The sequence below is a fragment of the Labrus bergylta genome, chromosome 23, assembly GCF_963930695.1.
Source record: "Labrus bergylta chromosome 23, fLabBer1.1, whole genome shotgun sequence".
Classification (NCBI taxonomy): domain Eukaryota; kingdom Metazoa; phylum Chordata; class Actinopteri; order Labriformes; family Labridae; genus Labrus; species Labrus bergylta.
In genome coordinates, this window is record NC_089217.1 from 12,087,588 (window position 1) to 12,099,778 (window position 12,191).

Consider the following 12,191-nt stretch of genomic DNA (forward strand, 5'->3'; position numbering starts at 1 on the left):
TCGGCGTCCGCGGTCAGTGAGAGGGATCTCTCTGATTGGCTTTTCGGAGGTTTTCTTTTCAACTTTCGACTTTCTATCAGACATTATTCTTGATTAGTAGGCTACCTCTAATACGAGAGGTGCACGAGAGCGGTGAGAAAACGGTCTTCTCGTATCAAACAACAAGCTACCGCCGCCCCTCATGCATGCACAGAATGTACGTGGTGGTTGGCCGTCAGCTGTAGGCTTTGCGGTGTGTTCTAGTAAAACTTTTTGGCTGAGATGTGAGGCGATGCCACAGGCGGCCTTCATCGCCACTAGTTTTGCTTGGTGTCAGGGCCTTTTCACCATGCGTCGGTGTGTAGTTGCGCAGTTCATTTTCAAAATGTTGAATCATCAATGCAACAATAGACCTGAGATTAAAGCAATTCTCAAGAAAAACTCAGCTGCACTGAGCACAAAAGCTCCCATTGCACCACATTTTGAAAAAGAAAGGCAGAATTAACAAATCACAAAGTCAACAGTATATTCAAGTCACTTCAGCACAGGGAAATAAATTCATCTGGAATCTGTTTTCTGTGCTTTGATACTTGTTAAATGTCTGAAGCATACACACTCATTCACACAGCAGACAAACTTTTAATGGAATTTGTATTTGTTTTGTCAAAGGGTTGGAGGGTAAACTTAAGATAAGATGCTTATAGTTTTGTACAAGAAAACTGTAAGGGTAAATGTGTTTGTTTTCTACGTTTATAATAAGAAGACTGTAGAAAAGAGAGATGCAAAGCTATTGGAGGAGGGCAAGAAGTTAAGGTGGGAAAATAACAGAGGGGAATGTTAACTCCAGTGTTTCACAGTGCAGACAGACATGAATGTGCACACAGCAAATGAAGCATAATTACATATGAATGAACTTAACCGTGGATGCGAGTTTTGGTGGGTTAAGGACTGTTGTGACCTTCTCAATGGTCAAAGGTTCAGTGAGAGAATAGATAGTTTGGTGAAGGACAGCTCCACACACAAAAACCCGAGAACACACACACACTTACCTCTGCCTCAACTCTTGTACTTTGACCCTGACGCATCTCTGATAGCCAATTTCCAATGTAAATCAGCAGTCTCTGTGGTGAACATGTCTGAAATGTCATCACTCATGCAGATATTGTGAAGTCAGCCATTAGCGGCAGCATATTCCTCATGAAAGGTTGTAAGGGTCTGGACCAGAATACTAATTATTAAACCACTTCACTGCAGAAGATCAGGAGCAGGGGCTTCAGTAGCCGTGGTGACCAACTTCATTTCCACCATTATACTGTGTGTTAATGTGTGTCCCTGTTCTATCTTAGCTGTTGGTATAATAAGTATTCACAAACCGGAATATGTTCAGTTCTTCCTTCTTGTCTGCAAGGCACAATACTGTGGGCCATTTGTATGGTTTCATACGCAATCAAAGTCACATAAAAAAGGAAATATGCCAGCAAAGGCAGACAAAAGAGCACTTTCAAAGAGTCGCAATCCAACAGTTTGCTATTTGGCTATTGATTCTGAGTGTAAAGGATCTGGGACCCACAAAGAGGCTGTGTTGTATCATTCTGCTATTACAGTGAAGAAGCAAAAAGAAGGTACAATAGTAACACATTCTGGCTTACTCAAAATGAAAAATTGACCTGACACAGAGCATCGCTGCTTTGTGTGTTAATGCGTACGGATGAGGGAGTTGAAATTATGCTTTTTTGAACCGCCAAACACAATGACATGGGACACACTTCTCAATGAGTTAATGTAATCTGGAAAATGCATCTTGAAAAAAAAGTAAAAATACAAAATTCTATTCTTTACAGTTTGTGTCAGTGTGTCTTGTACCCCATTTCAGAACCAACTGTATTGCCATCAACATTAGCATAAGAAGGAGCCCCAGACACAGACTTTCTACTCCTTTTGCCATTCGTTGGTTAGAGTTCAACTAGCAACTTTAGAAGTAAGAAATTTGAAACAGAGAATGTCTGTTTGAAGAGAACGATACGAAGATACATCTTTGTCATACAATAGTTGATTGGTTGCACACACTCCTCTCTCCACCTCCTGCTTGTATTTTGACAGATCAATTAGACACAGGTAATATCACAAACTTTGAATGTCAGACAGACCACCACTAACATTTTAGTCCTGTAAATGGTAAATGGACTTGAGCTTGTACAGCGCTTTTCTAGTCTTTTGATTACTCAAAGAGCTTTTACACCGCGTGTCACTCCTACACATTCACACATTGATTGCAGGAGCTGGGAATCGAACCCTTGACCTTCTGGTTGAGAGAAGGTCAAAGGTCTCATTAACAACAACAAAGCTATTATGGTTTTTACTGTCAAAGATCGATATTTAACGTGTCAACATCTCATCTTTGTAATTGAAAAACTATTGTTGACATGGTCATAATTTGTGTGAACGAAATGAACACTGTCTTAAAAAAACTCATTTATTAAATGATCATCATTATTACAAATAAAAGTCTTAAGGACTGGCTTTTAAGCAATCAAAAATGTGAACACCTTTTATAGTATTTAATCTGAGTGCATGTTTGTCTGTTGCTATGTATTGTTGTAGCTGTGCTCTCTAACCCATGGTGGTTTGTACGAATGGTTGTATGGTTATATGTTTTAATGGAGCCAGTATATTGGCATCATGTTATACTGTTGTTATCTATTGCTGTGTGTATTCTTTAACATGTTTTTATTTTTTTTAGCCACCCTGTGCCTAGCTTTACCTCTTTCCAAAGGACTACAGTTGAAAATTAGCCTGCTGGCTAACACTGGCACATTTACAGAAATGTTGACTAATGTGAACTGTCCTTTAAATAAATAAATGAAATGAAAATGAAATGAAATGAAATGAAAAGTCAACACAGCATAAGCTGACCAAATGCTATACAACACTCGTGTCTGCATCACAGTGAGTAATGCAATAATCATGAGACACAACAAAACAATATTTACATTTGTTGCAAACACTTTTAAGTATTAAGTATTGATTTAATTGATGCATCGTTTCAGCCCTAGAAAGATTTTTAAAAAAGCATTCCAATAATAAAAGCACTCACATGTTCATCCATCTTCTGATGATTATCCAGAGTTGAGTCTTGGTGGTAGCAGTGGTCACTTAGTCTTAGTTAGTCAGTGCCATGTAGAAATGGCTTTTAACAATGTTTGTTATTCCAAATGAAGTAGTAAGATTTTGGTGTAGCTGCGGTGGAGTTAGACGTAATGTAATAGAGACTGGAAGTGTATCTTTTTCAATTCTGGACTTAAACTCTTAAGAACCGAAGACAGCTCGGTGTAAAGAGAACATCTGCTCACGTTTTGCTAACTGGTGGAGGTATGTCTGTGTTACAATTCAATTCCGGTTGAATGGACACCAGGTTTCAGCCATCTTTCAACCCCCAAATGGGGCCATAGATCAGCCTCTTATCCAGTCCAAGTCTCTGCCAACTAAAATTTGCTGCTTTTGCACCAATATGTTCAGCTGCAAGTCAGGATGCTCAGTGGCTGCTGATTTACGCCGTGGAGGAGTGTGTTTCCTGAGAATCTCTGATTCCCCTCAATGAGCTATGATCACACACTTGTTAACGTACATCACATCATGGCCAGAGGAGTGAGCTGGGCTACAAGTCAAGTGAAAGTCTGTTCCCTTGGAGTGAGCAATGATCAAGAGGCCCATAAACACACTCTCATACACACACATTTGCACGGTTAGCCATGTGATGAGTTAGAATGATGAGTGAGGGTGTGATGGATTGAGCTTTCTTTTCAAGTTAGTCCACAGTGTGAAGAATGGCTTTGGAAATTGTCCAAGCATCCTTTTTTTTTTTCCCTAGTGTCCCTGCACCTCTCCAGATGTTCACATCTCGGCCTCTGATCTACCAATCTCTTTGCTTCTTGTTTTAGAGTTTATAGATCTGTATCATCATGTTGGTTATTACTTCCACATTTGGCTCCTGTCAGATGTCTGTTGTCTTCCTAGCCAGCTTTGTTCTGCTTCTCTTTTGCTTTGGGCTAACTCAAGCTTCCTCTTCCAACTGATACTGAAATGCTGAGTTGAAGTTACTTGAATATCTTCACTGCTGACCCAACACAACTGACCCCCTTTCCCATAACATTGTCTCCAAGATTTATGCTTTGTTCTCTTGGTATATTTATTGTGTTAGTATGATTGAAATGTTATTATCACATTGACTTTTGTTGTGGATATGTCACTGAAGTTCAGTTCCCCCCTCCCTAAAAAAAATCTTCTGTCCCTCCCAAAGTAACAAAAAGTTGAATTTCAATTGTTTTGTTCAAATCTATCAAAGACAATTAGCTTTGCAACCAATTTCTCATCTTAACAGTAACAATATCAGTTTTTGCACAATGCTGACAGAAAATAAGATTATAAGAAAAGCCAAATGGATGAGTAGTTCAAATATTCACAGATGTGAAATCATAAGAAATGAGACTCATTTATGGGGGGTCATTAGCCTAGTGGTTAACGCACAGCATGCCCCCATTTACAGACGCTAAAGTCCTTCAGAGCAGGCTGCCTGGGATCATATCAGACCTGTAGCATGCCCCCCCACCCCCCCGCTCTCTCTCCAGATTATGACTCTATCCACTGTCCTATCTCGAAAATAAAGGTGTAAAAAGCCCTGTGAAGAAATAGTATTATAAATTAGAATCCATGAAAACCTGCAGCAGCTGCACTTTAGTCCTGTAGAAAATATAAAAACCAAGACAGTCATGTGTCACTGTTAAGAATGTATTGATATTGTATAATGACATTAATTAAGGCACAAGTGAATTTCCAGTAGTTTATTTCAATAATATATGCATAAAGGCATACAAGCAGAGTATCTAGAAGCAAATACACAGCACCCATCTTCTAATACACATAAGTGTATCAAAATGCAATTTCAACCAAAAGAGTCCAACATAAAATATTTAGATTTAGTTTGAAGCTATATATATAAAATACAAAAATTGTCTCTCAATTTTGAATGGATCAGGAAATGTGGTGGGATTACATACAAACATATAAACAGATGGGTTTTATTATCCGAAAATATTGACTGGATTGGTTGAGATGACACAGTGGGACAGAGTGAGTAACTTCACAAATATCAACAGGGGAAGTGGTCACACATTACAAACCTTAATGTAGAAAAAAAAAAGAAAATCCAGATATATATGTGTTCTCACTTTTTCCATGAGATTACATCACTATCAAATCAAATGCATACATATAAGTCCTTTTCTTTAGAATAAGTGATCCTAACAACAAAAACACCGATAACAATATTAACAACTGTTACACAAATTAATGTATCAGCAACAACAATAGAAAGAACAATGCTTTTTATAAACACTTGCATGTGAAATGTCAAGTATAAAACCTTTCAAACGTCAGAATAACGTTTTAGCGATCAAGGGAAAACCTGAAGCCATGAAGAACCCATGCTAAATTTAAGCAGAGGGTAATGTCGCTGTCTTTCACCACAATAATCAGCTCTTAATTACCTCTACATTAGAATCTGTTCTCATGAGCAAAGCTTGATAACTATTACTTGATGTATTCAATGTTCTCCTCACAAAGAAAAGGAAGCTCTTTTGAACAGTCTAAATCCTTCCAGTCCCAGTCCTTGTTGTTAAAGGCCCCACAGTGGTCAAACATGGACTGCTGAGGTGTTTCGGGATCCTTCCATTTGGAGAACCCCACTGTCGTATCACTGGTCCAAATCCAGAATCCAAAGACCCGACTTTGTCGCAGACCAATCCAGAAGTCACCCTCTTCAGCGGTGTAATTAAGCCATTGTTCAACAGCCCACTGGTCGTATTCATCTCTGATCCACAGCAGGCGGGAGTGATTTTGCTTACAGTAATCATATGCCTCCACCCAAGTTAAAGGATTTTGAATGACTTTGATCCTCACAGTACCTGGAAATAAACCAATGAGTATCTACTACTATCATGAGTCTGTGGACCATACTGTACTTAACATGTAAGTTAGTAAGTAATGACAGTTTAAATGTGTACAAATAAGTCATTGTATAATAGAAAACAACTATGATTTTAAGTTAATATGCACTGTGAAGTTACTTACCGCTGGCACAGAAAGGCTTTGCTGTACTATCACAACCATATTTATGTATTCCTACAGTGTCATTAATGTCCACACGTGTGCATTCTCCAGTGTTATCTCCAGTCTCCACCCATTTTCTGAATGAAGAGCAGCCGTTGTCCTGCCATTCCCATGTATCGAGTGCGATCCAAAAGCTGGTGTCAACAGCCCCGCTGCTGTTGAAGTCAGTGTGGTTTTGACTGCAGTATTTAAGAGCCTGACACCAGGTCTTATTTAAAGGAGCAAGAGCGTCATTAATACCTGCAAAACATAAATACATCACATTTTGATTTGTTGAATATTTTCACAAACAAGGTTTAACATGTAGCACTCTGGAATCCTTTGTGTTGGTTTATACAGGATATGATGCACAAAGACACTGAAAACACTGTGGCGCCCAAAGATATACTTATGGATTAGCTATACGCATTGAAGAACACAACGTTTCATGTCTGAGCGGGCGCTTCATCAGGTCCTGTAATACATCACAGGATGACATTGTTCCCCTATGCTTATAAAGAAAATATGGTTACACTTTATAATAACCATCTTCAATAAAGAGTAAATGTTCATGTTCAATAAGCAGGGTGTAAAACAGAATTTCCCCTCACAGGATTAATAAAGTATAACTTCTTCTTCTTCTTATTATTATTATTATTATTATAAGACATGTTGTCATTGTACCATTCATATCTTTTTTTCTTTCTTCTTCTTCAGTGAATCTTATTTTTCGCAAACACATTGAACATATGAAAAAGGACATCAAACATGCTTTAACTTACTCTGGATGGACGAGCTCAAGGATATATTTGTTCTGCAATCAAAACATTCCAGGTTGTTGTTATGAATGGCTCCACATCTTTGCTTCAAACTGGCAGAGCCTCCATTTGACTGACTGAAACTTCGATTATGCAGACCGAGCCAGACGTAGAGCCATTCCTTTGCGTCTTTGGCTTGTTTTGTGAAATTTGCTGTGAATCTGGCGTCCTCTTCATCATACAGAGTAACCAGTGATGCATTTATCCTTTTACATGTGGTGGATGAATTACTCCAAATTTCTCTATTTTCAAAAATGCGAAAGGATCGTAGACGTTGAGATGCAAATGTAAAGTGAAGAAATCCTTCATGAACACAGAAACGATAATATTTAATTATTATCTTTGCATTGCAGTTCATAGAAACAACAGGAAACATTATGAACTATAGTCATTAAAAAAGCCAGTTTGAATACAAATCCATAAACTGGTTGAAATATTCCTAGCGCTCTCATGATTTTCAGAGTCATTTGTGCACAGTCATTGATCATTATCAAAGAAAAATAGGGGCAGATCATAGCCAAAGACAAGGGCTTGTTACCCTGGAATACTTTTACATTTGTGCAAAAAAAAAAAAAAAAAGATTTAAGAAAAATAGTGAAATGATCAGACTGAGATCAACGGCAAGAAAATGAGCCTCACCTGAACACAGCACGAGCATCATGAGGGCCGTCTTCACAGTTGTGGTGTTCATATTGTTGAAACTAACTGAACTTTACAGAGATAATCATATTATTCACAAAGTAAAAACTAATGAACATTTATTGAACAAAGTAAGAAATCCTAAACAGGTGTAAAACAATTCAGAGTAATTAAAAAAATAAATAAAGATAACTTGGACTGGAAAAACGGTCAAATTCATCCAATCAAAGTGTGCTGACTGGTTGCCTGCTGTTGGTAAAGTTCTCTTACCTGCTGAGGTCTGGGACGGGGTGCTGTCTGTTTGGCGAATTTAGTTCTGCGTCTGCCAGGTTTTATTTCTGGTGAACGGATGATGTAAGCATTCATATGGTGCCAGGTAAATGTGTGCATAGTCAAAACAGAGGTGGCAATGGATTAATGATGAACTAGAGGTTGTCAAGTGTGACGCGATGACAGTCACACTGTTCAAGTTGAAAACCAACAGAGACAAATGTTTTCCATTTCTGCTTTTGTATCGAGGTTTTTGTCATGATATTGGGTTATTTGACTTCAATACGTTACTGGTATGATATATAACTCTCTTGACACCACACCAACAATTTGTTTTAAATTACAAATCTACTGGAAAAGTAAAACAAACCATAACATTGGACAGCCTGTTAATAGTCTTGCAGGCTTAATAAAAAGGAATTTGCCCTCAATTATAACATATATCATCTTGATGCCCATTTATAATCCAGTAGATGAACTACATTGTGTCCAAATGTGCAGAGATCTGCCTGTTTCCTCTCTTGTATTCATTTTATTCTATATTTAGCTGTGTTTGGTACTCTTCTGGGTGTCAATCATTAGGCAGTTATGTGGAGCTCAAAGCCAACAGCACACAGGTAGGGACATGAAGAAAACGTAGAACACATATGATGTTACTTTCTCTTTTTTCTCTCCATCTTTCTGTAACACACACCAATGTCACTTTTTCATCCATATGGGATGCCAAAGTTACGTGACAAAATGTTGGTATTTGCCGACCTTTGAATATGAACTTTTTTTTGTAAGGACAAAGTAGAGAGACACTTGCAGCATGAAGGATCCAGCACTGTCCTCGAGGGTTGGGCATCTTTTTTTACATTTCTTTGCTTTGTTTTTGTTAGTAGCTCTCACTCTCACAACCTTCTCTTTATGACACTTTGCCGTCTCTTCTGTCCTTTACATGCACTAGTTCATTTGTTTGATTTTGCAATGTGAAGGGGAGTAGTTTTTGTCGGCCGTCGCGCGTGGGCGCCGCCGATCCCCCCCCTGTAGTTCCACGGTGGAACCAGGGGCAGAAATTTTCAAAATTTGTGATAAAAAGTGATAACATGACACACCTGTCGATTCTTTAGCTGTACTAAAAATCAGCTGGTGCGCTGTGACTAAATACAAAGATATATTCTGAAAGCATTAAAGAAACTCTGGACAAACGTGTTTTTCTGACATGTCCGCCGCCAGCACCGAGGGGCCACGCGGCCTCGGGTGCGGGGATATCAATTCTGATCAAAGTGTGGAGGATTTGTTTTCGGGACATGCGTTGTTTCAAACTTAAATCAATCTAAGCAGTTAGTAGAGAGCTGGGATAGACCCACTAACTAGACTTGGCAAAAGATGATCTGTCATATGGGCTCCCTTTTGCTGAGCATGAACATACTTGCACAGAAGAGCAGTGCTTGGAGCACTTGCAGCAACTTTTCAAACAGCCCCAGAATGAAGAGAAGAATAAGTGTGAAAGTTACAGCAGCTATGGTTAAACATGTGCCTGTCATGATTTGGTCTGTTAAGTTTAGTTTTTCAGAGTTTGGATGTCTTTATCTTGTTTTAGTTTTCATTCTTCCCTGGCGTTTCCCTTGTGTGTTTTCTAGTTTAGTCTTTAGTGTTTCGTGTGTTATTTTGTAACTTTGTATCCTAGTGTTTCGTGTGTTATTTTGTAACTTTGTATCCTAGTGTTTCGTGTGTTATTTTGTAACTTTGTATCCTAGTGTTTCGTTATGTTTTAGTGTGTGTTGTTACATTCTCCAGTTCTCTGTCTTCAGTGTTTCCTGATTTATTCCATAGTTGTCATCAGTGTTGTCTTGTGTTTCCCAGACTTTCTGGGACGTCTAGAATCCGTCCCTTGAGGGGGGGTTGGGGGTTATGTTTTAAGTTGGTCCTTGGTCAGATGTAAGTTTTGCTTTTGCTTGTGCTCCTGTGATTCCTTATGGCTCCCTATGTTACCTTGTGGTTTTTGTTGAGTAGTAAGTCTTGTTTTTGACTTTTGACTTTTGTTTAAAATAAATATTTAAGTTTGATTCTGCAATTGAGTCCACCTCCTTAGGTTTTTCAACCATTTTGTGACAGTGCCAACCTATACATGTCTCTATCTTAATCTATCTTGAATTGCCAAATATTCCAACTAGGTTTATAATTTCATATTTGTCCCACAGAAAAAGCGGATCAGCTTTCCACACCATGTAGGGGCCGAGTTCACACTTCACTGAATAGTGGCGTTAGTCAAGATGAATTTGTCTGATATTCAAATGATGGCACCTGGACAGAAGCATACTGAAAGCATCTATGAATAGTCCTGTGTATCAGGAGATGACATGCAAATTCATCCACATCCTGCTTTCAGTCAGTACTGTTTCTATATTTGCTTGCTGGCCGTTTTAAGAGGTCACAGTAAAGTCAGTTTCCCTTTTTTACGTCTATGAATTTATATTCAGACGTCATTCATGTTGCTGCTTTTATCAAACACATAACCAAAGCATTTGCATGATTAGTTCCTCTGTTCAGGTGAAAGGGTATTGTTGTTGCTGTATTTGTTCTATCATTTGCCTAATTTTACTGCATTCTTCCATTTACATCTATATATTCAAAGCAGCACATACCAATACAGTACACAAGCAGGGGTCATTAAGAGTCGTTATTCTACATCAGCAAGCTGTCTTATATTTGACCTTATAACAGGTCTTGTTGTCTCTGTTTTAGTTGTGGATGTTCCAGCTGCTTGCAAAAGGTGGCTGATGGTTGTAGAGGACATGTACTCTGATGCTCCCCTTTGGCACATTGAAGATAATATGTTGTTTTTAAGAGTTCAGTGTAAGTGAATTAACATTTCCGCAAACAGACAAGCCGGATAGTGTTTAGATTGGATTTGTCCTCTCTGAGCCGCACATTGGAGTCTCTGAAGCATAACAAGAGAACTTATGTTTGACTGTCGTTTAACTCCTTCTCACACTTGTTTGACCACAAGTTGTCGGGCAGCAACTCTGTTTCTATGGAAACAGTGTTTTAACCAGGCAGTTAAGTGTGGAGTTGTAGATCAAAGCAATACGGATGAGGGTAAATTGCTTGTAGCTCATTCATGCTTTATGCAAAAATTACATAGTTTTGAGAAAATGTTGGGTTGGCTATGCATTTCCTTTTTTTTTTTTTTTTTTACAATGTACTTATTAAACCTTCCACATCCTTGGCAGCTGTGGATTAGTGGTAAAGCAGATTGCCTCACTTAACATAGCAGCCTCAGCCATCACTGTGTCAATTCTGTGTAAACAGGTAAGTGTGACTTGATGTGAATAGTCAGAAGACTAGAAAAGGGCTTTACAAGCTCAAGTCTATTTACCTTTTACACCAACCATGCCAACCAAAAAACAAGAAATCTACCAATGTATTTCTTTAACATGTGCAATTACAAATATGCGTCAACTATTAAGCAGGTTAACTAGTTTTAGATCTAAAAAGAGATGGAAAACGATACGTCGACTAAATTGTTAAATATATTCTCTGAATAAGCTTTGTGACGTTAGAACATTCTATTTCAAATGTGGTGCAGACAAAAACATGAAAAATAAAAAACAATGCAAGGCAAATGCAAAGTTGTTGACTCACTCTCTCAGCCCTTGAAGGCTGAATAATGCGAGCGTTCCCACTGAGTTTTCAGAGTAATGGAATGGCACTTAAGGTGGAAGTGAGTTTTCCCTGAGGAGGTGTGCTGAGGGGAAGTCAACAAGTGTCGGAGACAAAAGAAACCAAGGCCAGTAGGAAAAGGTTAGGCAACGATAATAGAGGAAAGATTTAATGTGGGTTAAAGTCAGATGGGGGATTTAGAGCAACTACATATGGAAACCACAGAATATATAAAATACGGACGTAGTCTCAGAAATGTTACCAACTGGTTTTTGAAGAAGCGTTCTGAAGACCAACGATGGTATGCCCATGTGGAAATACTTTTTCAACCTATAGCTCTCATTCAATCTAGAAATAGGCAAAGATGTTTAGTATGGTTTTAAGCCTTCTGGCAAACCTCTACAACACTCCCACGTTGTAGTTGTACCCCCAACTCTGCCACGCTTAAATGCCATCAAAAAGGATGACTTGTAAAAAGAAAAAATCATCCCCTTTAGATTTTGTACTGATAAAAAAACAGCTTTTGCACCAGGCTGTAATCATGTTTAAATTTGCTGTAAAGGCCATTTTAATATAGTACCAATGGGGAGTCCTGAACTTTTGCAGCCAGCCTCAAGTGGACACTTGAGGAACTGCAGTTTGTAGAGTGATCATGACACAGGCAGGGGGGCGTGTCCAGACTTTTTTGACTGC

The 12,191-nt window shown here is 38.6% G+C and overlaps 1 protein-coding gene across 1 annotated transcript; it reads right to left on the reverse strand.

Moving 5' to 3' along the window:
* Positions 1–4,802: 4,802 nt before the first annotated feature.
* On the reverse strand, positions 4,803–7,903 carry LOC109991703 (secretory phospholipase A2 receptor). The gene is made up of 5 exons (XM_065951593.1): positions 7,851–7,903; positions 7,581–7,651; positions 6,906–7,244; positions 6,106–6,384; positions 4,803–5,939 (listed from the first exon to the last, which is right to left on the reverse strand). Exons 2-5 carry the CDS (start codon positions 7,630–7,632, stop codon positions 5,566–5,568), a joined length of 1,044 nt encoding a protein of 347 aa, XP_065807665.1. The 5' UTR covers positions 7,633–7,651; positions 7,851–7,903; the 3' UTR covers positions 4,803–5,565.
* Positions 7,904–12,191: the final 4,288 nt, after the last annotated feature.

Bases quoted from the DNA above. Each gene is read 5' to 3' on its own strand.
- LOC109991703 (XM_065951593.1), bottom strand. From the start codon at position 7,632: ATGAACACCACAACTGTGAAGACGGCCCTCATGATGCTCGTGCTGTGT. The intron at 7,245-7,580 runs GTGAGGCTCATT...GTGTTCATGAAG, and splicing joins GATGCTCGTGCTGTGTTCAG to GATTTCTTCACTTTACATTT. The intron at 6,385-6,905 runs GTAAGTTAAAGC...TATGTTTTGCAG, and splicing joins CTTGAGCTCGTCCATCCAGA to GTATTAATGACGCTCTTGCT.